Source organism: Pteropus medius, unplaced genomic scaffold (genome assembly GCF_902729225.1).
Source record: "Pteropus medius unplaced genomic scaffold, Ma_sr-lr_union100, whole genome shotgun sequence".
Classification (NCBI taxonomy): Eukaryota; Metazoa; Chordata; class Mammalia; order Chiroptera; family Pteropodidae; genus Pteropus; species Pteropus medius.
In genome coordinates, this window is record NW_024340693.1 from 2,348,358 (window position 1) to 2,372,302 (window position 23,945).

A 23,945-nucleotide genomic window follows, 5' to 3' on the forward strand; every position below is an offset into this window, starting at 1 on the left:
TGAGGATCCACCCAAATCGAGCCCGCTTCCCTCCCCTCGTGCAATTCCAGGTAGCTAGTCCAGGGGGCGGTGTCCTCCTCGCCGCCTGAGTGGACGGAACAGATGAGTGACGGCCCCTGAAAGAAAGTGGGTCACGCCTTCATTTTAAATATTTGTGTCCCCTGGTTATTCTTTTAAAGAACTTTATCCTGTTTATTGATGGCATTCAAAGGTGTACCACAATCGATTATCAAGGAAATAAAGGCTATTATGATCAGAGATTTAATGCATTCTTCTAAATGTAAATCTATAATCTGTCCACTAAAAAAAGTCCACTTTCTCCATAAGCCTGTGTTAATAGGATTTTTGTGGGGATTAAGAAATGGCAAAACTACAGAAGCAGAATTCAGAGTCATTGAAAAATGGATACGCCATTTTTAAATCGAGAGAGACCATAATCTCTTATTTTAAACTTGCATTTGGGGGCAAAGTGACCTTTTTCACCAATTTAATATGCATTGTTCTGTTGTTTTCATTTATGATTGATCATTATATGGGATTTGCATGAACTATTGGAAAACGAACTATAATGACCAAAATAGTACGGCTGAGAACACAGTGGCTGAGCCGTTCAACAGGAGGTGACAATGACAACCTTCCAGGCTTGGGAACTCTCTAGGCCGTTTCCTACTTTAGGTAGCAGACTCTGTCCCACGGCTAAACTTGTCTTTCACGTGGGAATTGCTTTTGTCAAGTGTGAAAGAGTAAACAATACCATTTCCAGAGCCCCTGAAAGCTCCGAAAACAATTAGCAACCTGGAAGTTGTCAGCCCAAAGGAAAGCATTATCAATTGTATCTCAAAATTTTACCTATGGCTCTTGTGCCTGGCGTCTTTGTTCATTATAAGCCAGCGTGTTCCTTCAGGAAACAAGGCCTCGGGACCGCAGAACGGGGAAGCCTCCATTTTTATGAGAGCCGAACCAGCCGCTGGTTTGGGGAGTGGACTGGACATGCGGAATCTATCATTTCCTTCCCCTTAAAACTGCAGTTTTCGTGGGGAAGGGGAAGGCAGGGTGCTCATATTTACAGGAGAAGATTCTAAGAATTCTGTAACTGATTGTTTGCTGTGTAATTAATCCTTCTGGACAGTTCCAAAATGAAAAACTTTTTTTTAGTAGTTACTCTTTTGGGGGTGGAGTAAGGGGAGGATACTGGGAAAAAGAGAAAGGAAGAGAGCCCAGTGTGGACGAGGGAGATGGAGCAGTGGGCATGAGGCTGGTTCCTCGGCCCCCGTTCTGGGTGGAGAACGGGAACCCATGGACGGGACACTGGGCCTGACACGGAAAAGCGAAGCGGCGACCGGGCGGGGGGCTGTCTGTGGCCACTGACGACGGCAGGAATGTTCTGTCGCTCCTGATTTTCTCTGTGTGAAGGGATCGGCCCCGCCTTGTTTATGTTTGGAAAGCAGCTACCTGTTTCCATTAAATAACAGGTTCAAAAACAGGGGCTCAATGTTCCTGCCTTATCTAAAAACCAAAATAGATGACTAAAAAGTATAGACTGGAAACTGATAAAATGATTCCTTGGTTAATTGGTCATTTAGAAACTAGCCAAAAATGAGACTTTTCGCATAGGAGAACATTTTTTCAGAAATGGACACAAAGGAAAAAAAAATCATAATACCATATGTTTCAGACTTGTTTATATGAACTGTGTGTTTGAGATTCCTGGGTCAACTCTGTGGGCTTTCTGCTGCTTCTCTGGTCTGAAGTCTGTGTAGGACAGACGGGGCCTGTGGGAGTTCTTCGTGACATTTACGTTAAAGTGTTCCTGTGCTGGTGACCCTAGTTTGCAGCCATGAAAATGAGCTGGGTGTTGCGGGCCCTACATTCAGAGTTCCCTTGTACCACAAGGCCTGTGGGCAGTGACAGATTATCTGGTCACTCTCAGTGCGTGGGAAACAGTGACCGTGCTCAGAGAAGCTGTTACAGTGTAGCTCAGTGAACAGAGTTTTAAATGAGACATGTCGGAGTTGGCTTGCCACGGCCACTGTAAGAGCTATCAAACTGAAGGACTTGACAGATGGCTGCAGTTTCCACTAGGAAAAGCTATTTGACAGACTGCGCAGGATGCAAACACAGAAATATTACAGCACTTCTGCCCGGGGGTGAGACAGAGTAGGAAAGAGAGCGAAGCAGGCAAGACGATCGGCGCTGTCGTCCACTCCACACGCTGTCTGGAGAGTTCCGGAACCACAGCGCTTCCGGCAACATGCTCCTTTGCCTTCAGAGTTCATTTTGTACGGAATGAGGAAAGACGAATGATCAGCTACGGAAATCAAAATGTAATGAGAATCTGTTTCTCCTAACAGGTAGTAACCCTGCCCTGTTACGCTACATCCACACGTTATAAGTTACATGACAATACACTTTAACCGGAGGGCTCTAAATCGCTTCGATGAATGCTAATCCTGAGAGTTTCCTGCAGGAGTAAAGAGAGAGACAGGTGTGGGCACCCGGCAGGACGGCGGCAGGGGCACGGAAGCAGAGCCACGTGTCACCTGTCGTAGTGCTGTAATCACCCCGAGCTGCTTTCACAGCTTTAGGACAATAAGACGGGAGTCAGAAATGGTCAGAGAAAGCTCGTACTGTGTGACTGAAACCAGTGACGCAGAGTGTGTAAGTCACGCCCAAACCGTTTCAATTTCTCTTCCAGGGTTTGCTACGAGGGGCAGACGGACGATTTGGGAGGGTGGGACAGACATCATTCCTTTATTCTTTCCCCTTGGAAGCTCGAGCTACCTACCCATCCGCCCCCGCCTAACTAGAATGTACACACATCAGCAGGACTGACCTGTAGACACCCCTCACTCGGGCCCTGGGGTACTGCTGTTTGGACGTGGGATTTTAATGTTGTAACGTACCGCATCCTAATGTATTAAATTCATTTTGTTGTACTACATGGGTTGGGATTTTATTAAAATAAATTGTATTGTATCATATTTGTATGTTTTAAGAGAAAATAATATAAAATACAATATTTGTACTATCATATAGTGCAAAACCCGCAAATCTGTGCCTCTGCCTCTTGAATGAACCCTTCGGTGGCTTGCATTTGGTACGGGAAGGGAAGAAAGAAAGAATCAATAAAGCTTTCAAAGTTCAAAAAATTCTCCTGTTTGGTCTGTGACCTTACGATTTAGGTTACCGACAGCTGAGGAACACAAACTGCCTTCACAAACACGACAATACAGACACTTACGAAATCATGTTAGCTCATCGTCACCATGCTATCTATTTATAGAAAAAGTCATTGCAAAGCTACACCCCACATGTCTTTCCTGTCCAGTTCCTAAAGTATGATGCAAAATCCTTAGGTTTTAGAAAAGCTTCTCTCAAAAAAAAGAAAGAACACTGATTGGCCAAGCAAAAACCTTGGTAGTGAAATCTGAAAATACGGAACTTAGTTCTCGATTTTACTTTGTGTTCGAACGACTTTCAATTTATTATACCAACTTAATAAAGAGGAAGCGGGAGGTTAACCATAGAAGAGAAATTGAGGGGAAAAAATTACGAATGAAACCTTACGGCTGAGCTTTGCTGTTTCTATATAAATTTCAAATGTCGATGTGCGTGGACGAGAAGAGAAGGAAGCTGACGAGTCATGACAACTCTCTTTGTTCGCTAGGTCAGGAAGCACCGCGCCTCCTGCGGAACCTCAGCGACCACACCGTGGCCGCCAGCAGCTCCACCACCCTAGACTGCCACGCTCACGGCGTCCCCGAGCCTCAGCTCACCTGGTTCAAAAACGACCACAAAATACAGCAAGAGCCCGGTAAGTGATGCTTCCCTGTGCTCACGCTTTCTCATCGCCCCCTCTCCCCGTAAGGTTCCTGCCACCTCCATCCAGCAGCTGGAGCACCTGTGGGTAGAGGTGCAGAGCGTGGGGCTCCAGCTCATGCTTCTGCGAAATGAGAACTGTGCGAGGCAGGTCTTCTGCAGACCATTCCTAACCCGGCAGAAAGGTCCTCCTGCAACCCGCTTTATGGGGCATTCAAAAAGAAATGGTCAGAGCCACTCAGGAGAGGCTTCGGTTCGCCTGGGCAACGGGAATGTGAAGACTAGTTCCTGGGCTTGAGGTTTAGCAGGACTCTGAACAACTGGCACAGATGAAGTTCGCAGTGGGTTTATGATCTTCTAAATTCGCCTATTCCAGTTTTAACGATTTGGTAAAAAGAATATTTTAATGACATTTTATACTACTGGTAAAAAAAAAAAAAATCTAAACTGATGGTCCTGTGTGCATTTTCCCCTCAACAAAAAACAGCTCTATGCTCACCCTCCCCTGCCTTAAACTTGACATTCTAGCAACTGCCACACTCGGAGGTCGCTGCGCATTGCACACGTAACATTACGCTGCACCCCCCATGCTGCTTCTGTTCCTGTGGCCCCTGGAGCACCTGCCCTTCCCACACCCCTGAAGACACAGACAGGAGTGTCTTACCTACCTCCTGCACAGTGGAGGCAGGTCCTCCATGAGTCTTTATTATTTACAAACGTTTCCATGCTCTCTTATTAAGCTGTTTTATAGTCATCCATTCGTACGTGTCTGTATTGTCTCTGCACGTTTCTGCTGCTCTCTCTCTACACGTTATCATCGTTCAAGTATATAATCTCACTGCAGTGTGTCATCATATCAGGCCCTCACTCTGAGGGCTGACGGTGTATCTGGGTCTTATTTGCATCTTGTCTTTTTATCCTCAGAACCTGGCATAGTGCGTGGCAATCGATAAATGTTTCATATGTGAATGAGCGAATGAATGAATGAATGAATGGTTTTCGGAAAATCTTATCCTATCTTCAGCTAGTTCACCTGGTAGCACAAATGCCTAGACTTGGTTTGGGGATGGGGGGTGAGGAGAACTGTATCATAGAATTTTTAAAGCTAAAGGGACCTTTGAAATATCTCTAGTCTCATTTGTAAAATAGAAAGTTTAGGCCCAAAGAGGTAAAGTGGTTGGCCCAAGATGACACACTAAGGCGGGCAGTTTCCTAGATGACAAATCCTCTGAGTTATTCTACCAAAACGCAAGGATGAATGAATCCGTGAATAAACAGCTGCTGAAACCACAGCGGTGCCACCCTCCCCTCAGAGTCAGGGCTCACATCCAACGCCCAAAGAAGCCCTGTGCCGAAGCAGTCGGGTAAACCGCGGTTTCAGACGCTGGGTGACTCTTTGAAAGAAGCACATCGGACCTAAGTTCCGTTTTCATAACTGGGATGTAGGTTAAAGAGTTACAGTGGAACAAATCTGAAAGCTCGTGACCATCCAGGACTACAGGATAAGCGGGAAGAGACTGTCCCACGCCAGCCGCCACAAACGGAACAACCTGCGCACTCGGGGAGGCTTCGCGCGGCTCTGCCTCCCAGGTCAGAGCATCTGGGCATCTCGCTCGTCTTTACGCTCAGTTATCGCATCGGGATAATACTGACCGCTGCGCGGACACGTGGCGAGGTGTAAATGAGTTAGCATAACTAAGCTAGCACGTCGTCGTGACTTAGTAAATGCCACTTTCTGGAGCCACTTCGTGTATATAGAAATTGGCCAGTGAGTTGTCAGAATTTGTTGGAAGGTGTCCGAAGGTTTAACAAGACCGCTCAAACGTCAAGCAAGTCGAAATCCAATAAAGACACCTTCCTCTCGCTTTTTATTTTTTTTAATCGTCTGAGGGCTAAAAGAAGAGTATCGAAGAGTCTTATAGAAATTCTTATAAAAATCTTTAATAAATATCATTCTAATAAGCTAATACTAGCACTTACTGAGTTCAACTGAACTAAGTTGCCGATTTCATGTCTTCCCTTTATTCACTCTTTAAAACTACTAGAGCCTTTCGTTTCTTAATTTTCTGGAGATAATCTCTGACATGTATATAATATTTATAAAGTTTCACACGAAAGAGTCCCACTGGAGGCAGCAAATTCATCAGCCAGCGCGGCATGCTCTGTGACCAGGGCCCTTTCGTTCACACATGTAGATATGTTCAAAAACACCAATTCCTTGTGATTACTTCTTTTTACAAACCTCTGAGTAAAGGTTCCAGGTGTCCAAATTGATAACCCTTGATTCACTGGTCGTTCCAAAGCTGAAACGGGAAAGCAGCAGGCCCGCGGCCGGAGAGGCGGTCGTCACACGCTGAGCCTCTGGAAAGCCAGACTGAGCCCGAGAGCCCCGAGCACAAGCTGCGCCCCTCAGAGGCCCGAGAGTCTGGCAGCTCGGAGCGAGTCTACGCACTGACGGGATTTCAGTGACCTTGGACCACTGGCAGGGTCCGGCCCATTGTCATTGTTGTTTGTTAAGTGACAACTTACTTTAGTCCAAAGAAAATACAAGAAAGGAAGCAGGGCACACACAAGGGCTCACGCGCTAGACGGGTGGCCACGAAATGCCCGCTGACAGGACTTCGGGGGGACGTTTTCGTCCCTCCACATTTCCTTCCAGGAAAAGCTTTCAGTGGGGCACGGCCGTCCCGTAGGAGAAATGCAATTTCAAGAGAGCGTTCTGAAAGCTGAGCAGTAAAGTCCTAGGCCAAAGGGCACCCAGCAGGGACGAAAGGGACCCCCAGCCAGCAGGCGCAGGAAAGCATGTGCACGGGGACATGAGGCAATGCCACCGGGGCCCCCAAACGAGAAGCAAGCAGGCACCCTGGAGAGCACACTGCCCGACACCCCGCGGAGAGGGCACCTGTCGCCCAGGACAGCAGGCTCCCCGGGCCACCGGCTGGGCACCCCCCTGCTGATTGGGACCCACCCCCTCCCCTGGACAGCCTGCTCCCTCTCCCCTCCCCTCCCGCAGCCTCTGGGCCAGCGGCCAGCCCCCCACCCCGAGGGACCCTTCTTTGACACCCCTTTCTCTGCTGTCTGGGTGTCATGATGCCTGTCACAGACCACATTACTCACTTGTTCTCGTTCTACGTGTGCTTATTTTAAAAACCTCTGAAGATATGCATGATATCTTAATGTCTCCGTTATGAAAAAACATAAAGACTGATCGAGGCTTCACCAGGTCCCAAGCACTGTTAGGAGATGTACAAATATCTCAGTTAGCTTTCACAGCCGTCATCGGAGGCAGGCGCCGGGCGTTTAACTTAATCGGCACCTGTTAGGCACCCGGGCCTGTTTCGAGCACTTTGTTAATATTAATTTGTTTACCCCTCAAAACAATTCCGTGAGGTCTGCTAAATCGGTATCCCTGGTTTACAGACTCAGGACGAGGAAGCAGAGACAGACAGGACTATAACTTGCTCCAAGTCACAGAGTCAGTGGGCCGCTGACCGAGGTCCCCACCAGGAGTGACTGGGTGGGGCCTGGGCTCCGCACGCTGCATGCGAGGCATCACTCACAAGAGGACAGACAGGCACTCACTTTAAATGACCTCGTGGGCCTCAACAAGCATGTATTTAAAACAACAACTATCTCTTCATTCCCAACCCTTAAAGCTAAGCTTCCTAAAGACTATAATTTAATTATTTATTTTTAAAAATGTAAAGCATAATAAAAATATTTAAAGTATTTTTTAAGAAGTGGAGATGCTATATATAAAGTTAAAAATTACTTCAAACCCAAATCCAGTTACTTTTCAGTTTTAAAAGGTCCAGAATTCCTTCCATATCCATAAATTCAACAAACGTTTATAAGGCATCGCTTTATGAATGATTTAGGTCTGATGTGGTGAATACAGCAGTGAAAAAGAAAACAAATCCAAGTAACTCAACATCTGAAGCAAGTAGTTCGCATACGTGTTTAAATGAGTACAGCTGCTTCAAGCAGAAATCATGCGTGTCCCAACTTATTCACTGTCATCAGCTCAACTGGGCACGAGACTTAATGAAGCCAAAAATGGAGTAAGGTAAATTAATAAGTGGGACAAGTAGAAATTATCATGGCTCAATCACAGGATTAAAATATCTTTAAATCATTAGATAATTGAAAAAACACATCCTTTGTGCTTCATTCAATCCTCCCACCTTAATGCTGCACACACGGTAGGTTCTGGGTCGTCGTTAGCTGAATACAGACAATGGAAGAGAGTTAAAGAGGAAATAGAAAATATGTGCGAAGAAATAAAGGCAGGAAAACCTCCAAATCAGAACCGCATAAAGAATCAGAACCGAATAGAGAAGCAACTGGGAACGTTAGGCGGGACGGATCGGGTGCGAAGAGCTCAAAGAGGGCGGAAGCTTGAGACACGTTTACTCGAAAGAGACGGGTGCAAAGAGACTGGACCAGCTCCAGTGAGTGTAACATAAAGGCCTGGGCGTCAAGGAAAACTAACGTGAAGGGCCGACGCTGAAAACACCACCCGAGAGCCTTCGTTGGCGACACGTTCCGCTGGACAGTCCTGCTGACCACAGTCTGATTCCTGGGGGGCACACAGACAGTGCAGCCCTTGTAAGAAGCATTCATTTCTGCTGGGCTGAAATGTAAAAGCTCTGCAGGCAGACTTGGGGCCGTGGTCTGAGGTCACCTTGGAGAGCATGGGCCTCCCAAGAGTCTTCATTACTTCTCCGGCCCGCAGCCCAAAGGACCGGCAGCTCCTCCACATGATTGAAAGTCACCTTTCTACCTCGCACTTCCCAGACTCTCCTGCGAGGTCCTGAATGTGTTTAAAGGACATACTGGATGAGCAAGCGATGCTGCCCGCAGCTTCCTCGACGGTGGCGCTGTCAAGGAGTCAGGAGACACTTGCGAAGCGGGTATGGCGAAGGCCTGTATAGCCTCGTTTACACCGGGGCACGAATCTTCGCACAGATAACCGTGCAGAGACCACTGGGGTTTCTGAAAAGGTCGTTAGACTATTTTGGAGAACAGAAGGCAATACTGACCTGAGATGTTTTCAGTAAAGCCTGCCTGAACCCACAATCCCATCGTCAAACCATTACCTACATTTCTAAGATTAAAGCAGTAGGATTGGAACAACAAGGCATTTAGAAAGAATAAATTCTGTCTTAAATAGACTGAGGTCGGAACAGGAGAGACTCACTCTGACGCACCGATTTCCTTCTTAAATGGCATCTCAGTCACTAGGACTGCCTAGTGACCTAGAGGGACATCTTTCCTGTCATCACTGTATCACTGACGCCAAATATCTGCACCCGGAGTGCACATTCAGGTCGAGGTGACCTGCTGTGCTGGTAAGTGCAGGGACAGAATTGTATGTGACGTGGAAAGTGGTTTCCATAGATCTAGGAAAGATCGTAAGGAAAAGGACAGGGAGAGATGAACGAGAATGTTCGTGCCCAGGGATAATACTCTGTCACCCTCAGGCTGTTAGAATTAGTGGCTTTGCTTGATTCTTACTGAGAATACAATTCAGAAACGTCAAGCATCTTCTGCAAAACTCAAGTAGTAACTGCCTTTCTTTTCTCACTAAACCCACCCTTACGGTGCCTTAAGAAATACTGCGGAAAAGAAACGGACCCCACATGCCCAGCACGCGTGCGGCAGTGCGTGGGAAGGTGGGCCGGCCACTGGTTGTCGCCCTCACTCAGCCAGTCAGCCTGGCTATGTGCCCAGACCAAGGGAGGCCTGGCTTCTCCAGCGGATACACCAGTAGCTCCCCGCTCCTGCCGGAATCTTCAGACACGCTCTCAAGGTTTAGCTGTACCTTGAGGGACATCCACGGGCAGTGCCGCAGCTCCAAGACTCGGTCCCCTCCTAAGGGTCAACTTCCCTTCAGAAGGTGAGAAAAAGGGGTGGAGTTAAGGCGGGGCAAGCGGAGTAACGGCGGGGAAGATGTACGACCTGCAGGCACAGCCAGGGCTTGGAGCTGCAAACCCACCCTCCCGACCCCTGATGAAAGAGTTGTGGCTTCAAGCATGGCCCTAGCACAGTGAAAACAGAAAACGTTACCGCATGCCCTGTGCAGCTCTGCAGTGACCGGCTAACATCTGGCTAGTTCAAGGAGACTGACGGGTACAGCTGGAGAGTCCCATGGTTCACGTCCAGGAAAGCAAAGTGACCCAGGAGTAAAGTCCCATTTAGTACTGGAAATCAGTAAAAGTTGTTTATGAAGAATCAGTCTTGGCCCCAAATAAATCTCTCTGCCGTCGAGGTCCAGCTAATTTAGGTCCTGCGCAGGCATACGCGGCACCGTGTCCATGCCTAATGCTTTGCCCAAAGAAAATGTCTCCATTGTCTTTTCCGGCACAGCAACCTCATCCCCATTCTGACCAGAAAATCCTGGGAAGCTGTTAGCCACAGCCAGACCCAAAGACGGGGCACACATCAGGCAACACAAACCCATTCACATCTATGGCAGGGGCCCCTACGAGCTGATTAAGTGTGGGTTGTACGCTTTTATAAAGTCCTTGAATTTTCCATGAAAAATTTACAATGTAAGAAATAGGCGAGAAATTGTAAATGTAGACATCACTTCAGAAAGAGCCTCTCCCTTTTTTGTTATTGTGGCAAAATACACACGACACAGATGTTACCATCGCAACCACGAAGGCGCACAGCCCAGTGCCGCTGCGTGCACTCGCAGCGCGGGCCACCTCCACGACGGAGCCTCGGAACTTGCCCAGCATCTCACAGAGACCTCGTGCCCACTCAGGCTTCTCCCTTCTGACTGTCAAGTGACCTCTTCTGATTCCTTCCGCGACCTCTTGCAACACATGACACTATAGTTTGACATGGCCAAGGTCAGCAGCTTGTTTTGTCTGAAGAGCAGTCGATACTTGAGGGACCGGAAGCAGGGGAAAGGAAATGGGGAACGAAGAAAAGCTAAGAGGAGAGACGTAAAGAAATATGGGCCGTGATGGGGGACGACGGAGGGTAGGGTCCCAGCAGCCGTCCAGAGGTCTCAGGGACTGCACCGTCCAAAGTCACTCAGCCCAAAATCAGAGCCCCTGCTTGGGCTCTTAGTGGGAGGGGGTCTCAGTCCCCAGTTTACTCTGATGGCTGGGTGACTGAAGAGGGAAAACGCACGCGTCATATTAGACAAGTCTTCTCGGTCACTTAGCAAAATGATTAGATGAGGTTTTTTATTTTACACGTCTAGAATTTGCAAGGAACCCCGCCTCTCTCCAAGCACAAACTTGAAACAGTTTAACCAGTACCTGAAGTGACACCTAGCAGTGCAGCTGGGGCCACCACTATGCCCGATTCGATTAAGGAGAGTATGCACACATATGACCTCAGATAACCTGCTCAGCGACCTCTGCCCATTGCTTGCCTGACTCAAATCGCTGCTGAGAAAGTCAAATTAAGAAAGTGTATTTCCCCTCCACGCCACATCCAAGCGATAAGCTTGATGTCTGCATAATCTCCTGCTACCCAGGAGCCTTAAACAGTATGACCGTAGATTAGCTTACGTAGCCATCGCGTTCAACTCCATCATAATTAAACTGAAAAATAAAACACAGAAAGGCACCTACTATGTCAACGCCATCCAACACACACACACACACACACACACACACACACACACACACACACACACATTCACACACACTCACACACACTTTATAAGGGGCCAATATTCTGATGGAATGGGTTTTGACTAGTCTTTTTTTCACTTTAATCCAAAGTTGTATAATCTTGTAAGGTATAGACCTTTCCTTGCTTTAGCAATATTTCAACATTCTATATGTAGTCAATAGCAAATGTTTAAGCATTTGGATCTAATATAGCTTTTAAATTCAAATTCAATGGCTCTTTGCTGATGGTAAAGAAGCCTACAATTTCGTTTTGGTAAATACCATTATTTAATTAATATGAACTACGTGAATACATTGTCATTGTAAAAGATTACACAGCACAGAAACTGAATGAGTGATAAAAATCTCCCTTATGGAGAATTAACACATGATAACTGCTGATGTGTATTTTGTCAACAATTTTCCACTTTTTACCTATATATGTGCATATGTACAAGTGTAGGGTACACACACACACACACACACACACACACACACATATGTGTGGGACAAATGATAGATGGGATTCAGTCATACATTCATTCAACAGCTTTGCATTCAGCAAGAGCCAGCTCCACTCCAGGAACACAGTAGGTGCAGGAAGAAGACACGGACTTTGAATTTCCGTTCTCGTGGAAAATTATAGGTAGTAAGTTTAATGGATAAAACTACAAGCGGATAGCGTGCGATCAGACAGTAGCGACTGCTGGATGAACAGACAACGGATCACAGGGAGGGACCTGTCGTGGGTTACACGGGAACGCCAGGAGCGCTGAGATGGCACTATGCGGTTTGTTTTATGACGGGCTTTTGTCACAATATATCTTGGAGATATTTCTACATCAGTACATATTATTCTGTTTCATTCTTTTTAGCAGCCATACACTATAATATGGTATATATTTCCATTATTTAGCTATTCTTGTACTAATAGTATTGCATTGTGTAAGAGATTAACCTTTTCCCTGTCTTAAAAAGGTCACAGAAACAGCACTAACTACATACACACATAGAAAGGCCACTGCAGGTGAATGGCTGTATCCTGCAGTATAAATGCATCCAGCCTCATGGGGGGTGGGGGGTGGCAATCTGAACATACCACAAGACCCGACTGGGGTAGGGATAAGTGCGTGTGTGCATACACATGTGTGCATTCACATGCGTGTGTATTCACAATTTCTAGACATACACAGTCAATAGCTGTGGTTTTACAGCTAATAACCATAGAGTTAGCACCACTTGACGCATCTTTCAAGACCATTGGAAGGGCCTGAATCATCCTGAAATACTCAATTAGAACAAAGGCAAAGTTCACAGTGAAGAGGCACGAAAACACTCTTCATTTCTAAACGTTTACAAAAGACATGTGTTTTGGGCACGGTTTCCAGGTGCTCGCTTCAACCATAAGCCCTCCAGGCCAACCAGTTTCCAATGTCCCGAAAGCGTTTGGAAACTGCTGTTATCATAACCGAGTTTTGTAAGTTAAACAGCGAAGCACTCGACATCACCCCAAACGAAAGGGCCTTTGGTTATGGCTTTCCCCCTGTTACATGGAGAGGAACATTACACCGATTTTCACCATTGTCCTCAATCTTATCCCTTTCTAAGAGTTCCTCTTCTTTCTCTGTCTTTTCTATGGCTAAAGAAAAACCAGTCGCATTGGGGATCACACTGCCCATAAGATTTCCTTTAGACCATGTGTCGTAAACATCTTACAATTCTCTTCCAACCTAACACGTTGTTTGTCATCACAAAGGCTGCTGTTCACTATATCTCAGATTATTCCGGACCTCGCCATCTTTTTTTCCTTACATCTGCCAAGGCTTTGCCATGATGCTTGATTTAGGGTAAAATCCTCCACAGAGAAGGAAGAAGCCTCACAGTGGCCACTGAAAACACTGGAATCAACCACCTTTTTAGTTCCACTTAATGAATTCATCATCCCTCATTTCCCAATGTCGTCGGCCTATGTAGTTCATTAAACTTGGATTTCTGTTCCCCAGACATAGTTTTCCAAACCTCCAAAGTTAACGGGATATATGAAACCTCCTTTGTGCTCTTTGTGGGAAGTCAATCAGACATCCTGTCTCTAATTTTCCAAGGTGACCTCTAGCCATCTTGAATCTATAGCTACAGTACCTAGGACTGTATACAGCAGCAGCATCATAGCTACCATTTATTGAAAATACACCAGGTGCCAACTTCAAAAAAATTATCATTTAGTTAGAGAGCCAAGACTGTCAGAACCATGACAAACAAAATTTACTTTTTACTTCATCAAAACAACAAACACATTAATTACGTACCATGAGTCATCTTGTTATATTCTAGAGAAAGTGAAACGGGCCTTACCTTTGAAAACGTCCACACAGTAGGTACAGAGTCAACTGGTGACGTCCACTGGATACGAATTAGCACCTCGGACGGGGGTGTCTGGGATCGGCTTCATGAACGGATGTCATTTGAATTGGACTTTGATGGGTGAAGAAGAGACTTTTAATGATGACAATTAATTTGGCCACATTGGATGGACGTAATGTTGTCTAAATCAGAAGCAGAGCAACGGAACAGGAGTCGCTGGTCAGACTAGTGGCCAGTTTAGGAAAGCGACGGGTCAGAGTTTCGTGTCGGGAACAGGAGGCAAACGCACAGTGTGCCCGTATGATGTCACGCAGGCGGCCCGAAGCTCTGCAGAGCTCCCTACTCGGTGGTGCATGGACCAGACTCTAGCCCATGTGCTGCCCTGGGCGATGTGGCGCTCACCGGTAAGCAGCAAGACTGCCCTTCGTCTTCCAGAAAAATGGGAAGAAATACAACTTTTTGTAAAGTCCCTTAAAAATGCTAAAAACTGAAGAGGTTGGACATACGTTTAAAATTTAGATTGTATCCCATGGATAAATGCGTAGACCAACATCACAAACTCTGAGCCGCGAGCCCCATCAGCAACCAGCACGGTAGGTGAGTCTCATCATCAGATTCCTGGGAGTACACGAAACGTGCTCAGGGTGAAGCGTTCCTTGACCCTTTAGGGCTGATGTTTTAGCAGAACCATGAAACTACCTGACTTTGCAACTCTAAGCTCTAGGAGCTGGAGCGCCTCGATGGAAGGACGATGCAGGTAACCGACATGCAGCTCTACAGACTGAGGTGAACTGGCCCTTCTGCGGGCTGCAAGTCGACACTGCCGTGTGGGGGGTCAGCACTGACCACGCCGGAGCCCCACGACCTTCGCTAACACTGCAGAGCTCACTCCTCTCCTCGCCCCCTCAATTCCCATTGCCATTGTCTTGGTTTACTCGGACATTTGCTCAGTCACCGAGCATCGGCTGTCGGCTGGCACAGCACTAGATACTAAGGACTCAGTAACGAATGAGGCAGAGTGACCGCTCCCCAGAGCCCAGAGTGGAGTGGCCGAGCAAGACAGTCGTAGGTTTACTACCAAAGGGTGAGTGCCAGAGCAGGGGCACGCACGAGGGGACACGGCAGCACCGAAGGGGGGGCTCAAGAGCATCGGAAGACGGCTTCCGGAGCAGCTGATCCTCGGGCTAAATAACGAGCAATGCCAATCAAGCGGCCGGGTCAAGAAAGTGACGTGTGCGAAGACACCGAGGCCTATCGCGAGCTGCCAGATGAGTGCGGCTCGCACCATGGATCCACGGGGACAGAGCAGGGCCAGCGGCTGGGAAGCTGGCGGCCAGATCAGGGAGGTCTCTGCTCAATAAAGAACACAGGAGCGTCTCCGCACCTGCACCCTCGACGCCAGAGTCGCGTCTCGCCTACCTGGCACAGGCGTTGTCACTGGCCCTCACAACGAATTCACATACGTCGATTTAGTTCCCAACATCTAAAAATTCAGAGTTCTGTCTTCCCTTTAAAACTCAGAAGACAATACTAGACTCGAATTCCCAAACTTCAGCTGACTAGAGCGAATGCACCACCCATGGATGGGACTCGGGCCTTCTCCGCTCCACAGATGCCCCCCACCCCACCTCACCCCCGGCCCCACGATCTTGTCCCCCACCCGTTGTGTTATGCGCCTGGCCCCTGAAGACAACAACATTTGTAAATTCTGCCCTGGGGCCTGTGACCCAACCTGACAGGGTCCCTGCAATGAAGGAATAAAGCACAAGTACCCCCGGGATTGTCACGTCCTAGTGGCTGGCGTCACCTAGGCAGTCCCTCCAGAAGCAAGCGGCCTACGAGAAAATGCCCTCAGCAACGCAACGTAGAGCAGCAGTTCCTAAGTTAGACCTAATGACCCACGCCTGAAGGCCAGCAACAAAGTTCACACAGTGATTGGTCCAAGAAACCAATACCCTTTGGCATAACCACAAACATTACAACATATCTAGGATTAAACACAACAAAAAAAAAAACAAGGTAATTAAGGAGACGAATCATAAAATCACCAAATGACATAAAAGAAGAGCTAAATAACTCAAGGATATTTGATATTCTTGGATGAAAATATTAATTATTAAGTTAAACCTTTTTTGACCCATTTTTATAGGTCGAAATATTGGCAATTTCATTTGTTTCAACCCAAAAATAAAAACGACTTTCCCCTCAACTGTTATATAATTTCAGTGGAATTCTCATCAACATCTCAATAGCACTTTCCACAGAATTTGACAAGCTAACCCTGAAATTCGTATTGAAGGGTAAAGGGCCGAGACAGTTGTGAAGAAGGGGTCACGCCACGCCAAATATCAAAACGTTACCAAGTAATCATAACTTGCGTGGGATAGATAAACAGATAAACGGGTCACTGTGAACGAATAACGCGCCTAAGAACAGAACCAGACAAATATATGGAAACTTAGTATCCAAGAGAACTGACACAATTCAATGGAAAAAGAGCAGATTATCGAGTAAAAGCCGCTGAGATAATTGGCTATTTATATGATAAAAATCACATTCTTACCTCACATCATACACGTACTCCTCTCTCCGAAAAAATCCAGGTGGATTAAAGATCTAAAAAAGAACAGACAAAACTCTAAATAAATCCTTTAAACAGATTTTTTTTTTAATTTATAGAAGAAAGCATATAAAGGCATATACTTTCTTTACATCAGAGTAAGAAAAGATTCTTTTTAAACAAGTAACAAAAAGCGCAAAAGATAATGGAAAACTGATAAATTTGACACAATTTTAAAAGCTTTTGCACTAAAAAATCCGCCATAAACAAAGTTTAAAAGACTGTTCGTGGAATGCAGGAAGACTTGCAACACATTTCACCAACAAAGGATCTGTAGCCAAAACACATTTAAAAAAAAAAAAAACAAACCCTAAAATCATTGAGAGAAAGACAAGTAAGCCAATAGAAAAATGGGCATAGGACCTACACAGACGATTCATAGGAAAAGAAGCCTGAATGGCCAACAAAAATGAACAAAGATGTTCCGCCACACCAGTAATCAGAGAAATATAGATTAAACCCACAGTGACATGCTATTCTGCACCCAGCATATTGCCATCAATTCAAACATCTGACAGTACCAGGCATCGGTAAGTAGACGGAGGAGGGACAGCTCTTACTCATTGCTGGTTAGAGTGTCAACTGATGTACTTTGAAAGGTGATTTTATTATATGAGGGAGAGCTGAAATGGGATTACCGTATAACAGCACAAGGAGATGCACATAACGGTGTAGACACGGCTGCGTCAGATGTGCATCACGGCCGCCTCTGTATTAGCAAAAAACATGGCAACATCAAAAAAAAAAAAAAAAAAGTGACAACTACCTAACTATCCTTTAGTAGAGTAGTGGATTTTTTAAGTCTGTGGCTTCTTTCTACAATGGAATATCATACCTCGGTTAAAAACGAACTCCATCTACATGTATCGACAAGAATAAATATTAAAACATTGCTGAATAGGAAAAAAAGTCGAAAAAGTACACATACTGCATGATACCATTTATTTAGAATTTTTAAATTCACAAAACAATATTATATATTCTACAGAGATACATGCCTATGGAGAAAAAGCACAGGCACATCCATGAGCATGACACACAGCAACTTCAGGACAGTGGTCCTGGAAAGGGAGGGGGAGGGACTTTATTCACATTGAGGGGGGTGTCATCTGAAGCAAACGGAAAAATCTTTATGCCTAAAGATGTTAATTGCATGGTTATTTACAGTGCAAGCAAATAAATATGACCTAACGCCAATTGATAGGATACATGAGCATAACGAATGATTATATTAAAAGTATGTGAGCATGGGGGACAGTTATGCTGCGATCGGTATTTAAAGTTGTATAATCTTAGGAGGAATCTTACATTTCACTACTGAATTTCCCAGCACACTATCGTACGACCTTTTTCTCTCTTCAAACCTCCAAAGTCCCTCCTCTTCCTGAGTGTAAACAGATGAGTTCCTCTTATTTACTGGGAAACTATCACCAAATTGTCCAATTTACCTGTCCCTTTATACTCTGCCGTCCTTCCTGTTAAAATGAATTAACTGTCTCTACGCCTATCCAAGGCCAATTCTGGTCAGCAAAGTCCACGTCCTGTCACTTCTGCAGGATTTCTGGCATTATTCCTTCTGTCCCCTGCATCATTAACGTCTCTCTCTACCCCTCTCTCGCCCTCTCCTTCTACCGCCCCACATAAGCGCACTATAAAATTTCACATTCAACAAAACAATTTGATCGCTTGGCTTCGTGTCCTCCAGCTCTGCCCCCACCATCGCCACTTCCCCACCCCCCGCTCTCAGTGACACTAATCTGGCTGTCCCCCACTTCACTGAGGGGTCACTGTCAAGCGCAGTGGTCAGGGACCGCCCTTCACCCTACCCCAGGGCAGACTGGGCAGAGGGGGAGGCCTCTGTCCTTTGTGAACGCCCCCTCGGGTTCCGGGAGCCCCGCCCTCCTGTCTTCCTGCCCCCTGGGGGACTACCTCTTCGCAGTCTCTGTCACTGCCTCCTCTTCCTCTTCCCCCGGACCCGGTGCTCAGACTCCTTTCTTCTACCCCAGGACTCATGTCCATCCATGAGGTTGGTTTGCGTCCCTGTGGCTCTCCAGGCCTTCTGTGTGTTGTGCCACAGAGCTGTCCCTAACCCCGAGCTCCTCCCTGAGCACCCAGTCGGCACCTGAACCCTGCTGCCCCGCAGGAAGGGCACCCACCGTCCAGGTCCTTAGTCTTTACCACCCCTTCGCACGGAGCACACGCCCATCCGTGAGCGAGCCCGAGGGCTCTGCCTTTGGAAATACCACTGAAGCCACCAATTCAACTCCCGACACAGTCGCTCCACTTCGAAAGCCACACGTCTTTCACCCCACGACTTCAATAGCTAACTAACTGCTCTCCCTGTGCCCACCTCGTCCCCATACGGCCCTGGAACCTCCAGTGGCATTCTTGCATGCTTAGAATAGAATCCCAGGCCCTGCCTAGCTCTCATCGCTCCCGGGGGCTTATTCCCGCCACACTGGCCTTCTCACTGTGCCTTGAGCCCGCCTTTGCCCCAGGACTCCTGTGTGACTCCTTTCCAGAGCTTCAGACGGCTCGCTCTTCCGTGTGTCAGGTCTCTGCCTGGACGTCACCTCCTCAGAGAACTTTCCTGAAGCAGCCGACCTAAAATCGCCTTCTCACCATCCTTAACTCACCATCATCCCCTTAACCTGGTTTATTTTCGTCTCGGACTTCGCTGCTACTTGCAATTACATTATTTATTTGTAATTCTCCAAAGCTATAATTAAGCCCTTTGTAGGCGAGGATTTGTTTACCTTGCTTATTATTGTATCACCAGCATCTAGAATAGTGTAATAGTAAGAGCTCAAAAAGATTATATAAATGAACAAACTGTAAAAACGTCTACTTTCAAAAGACTAAAGGCAAAATATCAGGAAAGTAAGATTGTACATTTCCTTTATGCTTTCCACCAATTCTCAAATTTTCTATATTGAATATATCTTTTATAATCTGGGTGAATACAAACTATTAAAACTAACAGAACATAGCCTACAGTCTGTCTGGCCAGGCCCACTTGGCCAGCGCTCCAGAACAAGCGATCGATGACTGTTCACTCCAGCGTCACGCCTTTTCTCCAGCCTTCCTTCGTCCCTTCACCTCCGCTAATTCTTCCAGCCTCCAGTCCAGGCCCACCTCCTCCATGCCGCCCTCCTCCATGCCGCCCTCCCTGAGGGCTCCTCTTCTTACCCGTCTCCCTGCCTGCCCCAGACTCTGCTTTTCACTGGGCATGTGCTACATTTAGTCATTCCCATTCACTCGATATTTTCTGTTTGCTCGTGTAGCTCTGTGTCTGAGAGTGAATGAGAGGAAGAGAGAGAGAGAAAGAGGGAGAGAGAGGGAGAGAATGTACAGATGTGTGTTACTTTTCCTTTCTCAGCAGACACCATGCCCCCACACCCCCACCCGCCCCAGGGCGTCTAACACAGACTCATTAAGGCAGAGTCCACACGTGATGAAGGCTTGGTGCTGAGGCTCCTGGGGCTGGGGGCCAGGTCCGCAGACTCCTGGGGCCCCTCCCGGGACGCCAGGCTCCACGGTGGCTGCGGAGCTGTGTCCGCTACACACTCACTGTGTGCTACACACGTGCCATTCATTTTCCCATTTACCAAGTGGGAACTGCTTGCACTTTAAGACTGAGGTCAGTGAAACTTAGCAAGGTTAAGTGACCTGCCTAAAGTGACAAAGCTTCGCAGTGAGGCCCAGATTAAACCACGGCCCCGGCTCCCCACCACCAAGACCAAAGAAACGTGACTCGCTTTGACCCATGTGCTGCAGACCAGCTGTCGGTGGCACTGCATGCGCTTGGTCAAGCTGCTTAACTGGCCGATCCGTCTCCACGGTCATAACGTGGAGACCATAACACCCTCCAGACGGTCCTAGCCTCAAGACAAGAAGTGTCAGGTGGTGCCTGGCACACAGCGGGCACCGAGTCACAGGGGCATCGGATGGCTGTCCCTTAGAGCCGGGTATGGTGGCCCCGTCGCGTTTCTTCCACACAGCGGATGGCCTTGGCCAGCTGCGTCTCCAAAGCTGGGGTCAGAGCCCCACGGGGTGCTGAAGGTGCTGTTAGAAAGCCTGGACCATTGACGGCAAGGAAGCAGGCCTGCCCCAGGCCGGCCAGCGCGGGGACTTCCTTGTCTGGGTGCGTCACGGCAGGAGGAGGGCTGTGTCACGGAGGAGCGGTTTCTGTCTGCCCCCCAGGCTCACTAATCTAACCCTCTCGCTCTGCAGGGATTATTTTAGGACCAGGCAGCAGCACGCTGTTTATTGAAAGAGTCACAGAAGAGGACGAAGGCGTCTATCGCTGCAAGGCCACCAACCAGAAGGGCTCCGCGGAAAGCTGGGCGCGCCTCACCGTGCGAGGTAACTGTGGCCGGAGCGGCCGGAGTGGCCGGGAGCTGCTGGGCCCCCTGTCCCGTTTGCTTAGCTTTGCACCTCCGGGTCCCCTGCTGCCCCTCCTGCCCCCTCCCCTGTCCTGCTGGGAAGGGCCTGTCTGGTTCCACGCGGGAGGCACAGGTGGGGACAGGCTGGCCGCCCTCGAGAGCTGCCATCCCAACAGTCCCTGGGGAGAGGGGGGAGTAGTTCCTAGAAGAGAGGAAAGCCAGCTGCCAGCGTGAGGACACTGACCAGAGAATGGCCGGTGGCCACACCTGAGAGAGATCCAAGAAGGAAGATAGCGCGTGTAGATGGGGGGCAATCCACACACTGGACATGGTCCATTCCTTCTCGTTTCTGATTCCCATGAGCTGGACATAGCTCCCAAACGCTATGCTGCTTTTAACATGAAGTAAGCGGCAAAATACTATTAGAGAAAAGCAACACATAACAAACAGACCACATTTAAGAAAAATACTCCAAGTGCTTCCTCTTTAGAGGTCTCAGAGTTTGTTTAGCAGCGAAATCCAAAGAGGCCTAACCCCACCCTGGGCTGGGGCCACGTGGCCTCCATTCAGAAATAGTTCGGACCTCAATTTCAATTCTCCAAGAATCACCCAAACATAGCACTCACAGCATCATCAAATATCAGAGTGGCCCCGCCTAGATGAGACTGTCTACAGCACACTGAGGTGTCACGTAAAACGATGGAGTTTGATCGGAAGCCTGCGTCTCAGCGCTCCCAGGAGATTGCAGGCTGCGTACGGATTCTGGGCGAGGACTAGGGGGAGAGCGACAGATGTCGGTTCTTCCGCCCCGGAAGCTTACACTGCGTGCAGACTGCCACTCTGAGAATTCAGACTCCTTCAAAACAGAGCACCGTCCCCATTCTCTTACACGTTGATGTCAGTCTCCTGAAAGGTCTGGCAGTCCTCGACCGCAAATTCATACGTTCAGAAAAAGTCAAGAGGAACGTTCCCAAATACTTTTAGTAATGGTCCTACTCGATTATCTCCTAACGAGGACTCCAGATGGGACCCCCAGGGAGTGGCGGCCTCAGGCCGGGGAGGGACCTCCACCTGAGAGGGGGTAGCAACAGAGAGCTAGGAGGACCCCTAACCCCCAGTCCAGGAGGTACCCGCATGTCCTCACAACAACCTGCAAGATACACAGAGTAGTTCTTACGAAACCCAGAGCCACAACGACGCACCTCAACCCGCCACGTCCCTGCCATGTGCCTGTGCCCTCCGCCTCTGCTAGGGGTCGTGGGCCGGCCACGGCCTGGGACGTCAGTGGTCCAGGCTCCCTCTCTATTTTATCCAAATCCTCCTCATCCTCGAAGGCCAGTTTAGATGCCCCGCAGCCCGTAACGTCCCCAGCATGACCGCTGAGTCAGACACACCTTCGCTCTCTGCTCTCCCACGCCGCGGTTCCGGCGCATTTTCGGGGCTCGCCTTGCCCTGCATCGTATCACTGCTTACTCATCGACATGCTCTCTCCCCTACTGACCTGTAAACCCTTGGGGCGGGAACTGTCTGACGCGACTCTGTGCCCCACAGCCGTGCCCAGCACTTAGCAGGAGACTGATATTTATGCAGCACCTTTATGTGCAGGCACTGTGCTAGACGCTTGACGTACTTATCCCATTAACGTCATCAGAATCCAAAGACGTAAAGAGTAGCATTTTCAGACTGGGGATGGGAAGACGGAGACTCGACAAGGTTAACTTGCCTGCCCAAGGTCGCACAACGCACAGGCGCAGAGGCCGGGGCCTGAGTCCAGCGTCTTGCCTTCGCAGCCCTGGGTCTCCACGTCCCCTCCATGCCCTTCCTTGCGGCATGCCTTAGGACCGTGTCTGCAAGGCCTTGGGGTAAAACTGAGCTTCCAGACTGTTACCCTCTTTTCGGTTTCCTCCGTACCTGCTTCTACATTTCCTACACTGATTCCTTTGCCCACCGATGTCTCGCTTTTCTGAAAAGTCGGACATTCAGTATGCTGCTGCCACTAACTTCTATCAGTTTCAATCGGCCCGAATCATTTGCTCTCGAGGAAAGGGGGATCATTTTCCCCTGAATGACCCCTATCGGCTGCAGACATTCCACTCCACGTCCTCTTAGCCCCCCAAAAAGCCCACCTACTCCTCTTGTACCCATCCTCTGATCCACTCCCAAACTGAGCTATCTTTTTAAATGACGACTTTTATGACATGTGACTTGCCTACCTCAAATCTCGCAGTGGTTCCCGCTCTCCTCCGCCCTCACCTGGGCACGCAGGTCCCCGCGGACTGCTTCTCCACCCTCGTCCCTACCCTGCCGCACGCCCAGCGCCCAGCTGTGCTGCACGCCGCACGCTCCTCCTGGGCTGCCGCGTTCTCGCCTGACCAGGCCTCCCTCCAACTCGTCCTCCCCCCGGGCAACCCTACGCATCCTGTAAAATTCACTTTCTCCACGCCGGACCTCCTGGCTCACCATCATTTCCCGCTCTGTGCTCCCATGGCACTCGACATGCACCTTTAACACAAAGCTTATCACTGCCTGTTCTTCACTTTTCCATCCCAGAGGCACTCGATAGTGTTTGTTGGATTACTCTATTTAGAAAACCGCCACTGAACATCTGAAAAAGAAATACATATAGCGTTCCAGGCAACAGAGATACGTCAAGTTCAATTCGTTGTGAACGTAACCACCTCTTTATCTGCTCAGGACTGTGCAGAATATGGAAGCGGAAGCCACAATCCCTAACCGCAGCGGGTCTGAAGACTTAGTTAAAGGGACATTAAGGGGGACGTGAAACAATTAGTGCCAGGTCAAGCAGCACTGTGAGCTCCTCCCAAGGGCAAAGCAGAAACACTAGTTGCTCTAGAAGACCACGCAGTGCTGTTACCGAGGGCCGACGAAGTTCTTAGAGACAAGGGATGTGGAGGGTACCTGCCCTCGAAAGGAGGCCTTGCAGGACGTGGGATTGGCAGGGTGAACGAGGCAAGAAGAAGACAGCAAGTTACAAGGCAGTTCTGGACTTTTCCATCGCTATCTTCCTTGGCAATAACAAAGTCTAAATAATGTTAAATATTTCCTATTGGCTAGTCCACAGAATGTTCTGAGGAGTTTGTGCTTTTGATTCATGACCTTGTT

General features: G+C 48.2%; 1 protein-coding gene across 2 annotated transcripts in view; it reads left to right on the forward strand.

The window, feature by feature from the left end:
* FLT1 (fms related receptor tyrosine kinase 1) overlaps window positions 1-23,945 on the forward strand; it is a 151,204-nt gene that overhangs the window by 84,922 nt on the left and 42,337 nt on the right. For both annotated transcript variants that reach the window (XM_039862688.1, XM_039862696.1), the window contains exons 14-15: window positions 3,668-3,814; window positions 20,671-20,802. In XM_039862688.1, coding sequence (XP_039718622.1) covers window positions 3,668-3,814; window positions 20,671-20,802 — 279 coding nt within the window. The remainder of the gene's footprint in view (window positions 1-3,667; window positions 3,815-20,670; window positions 20,803-23,945) is intronic.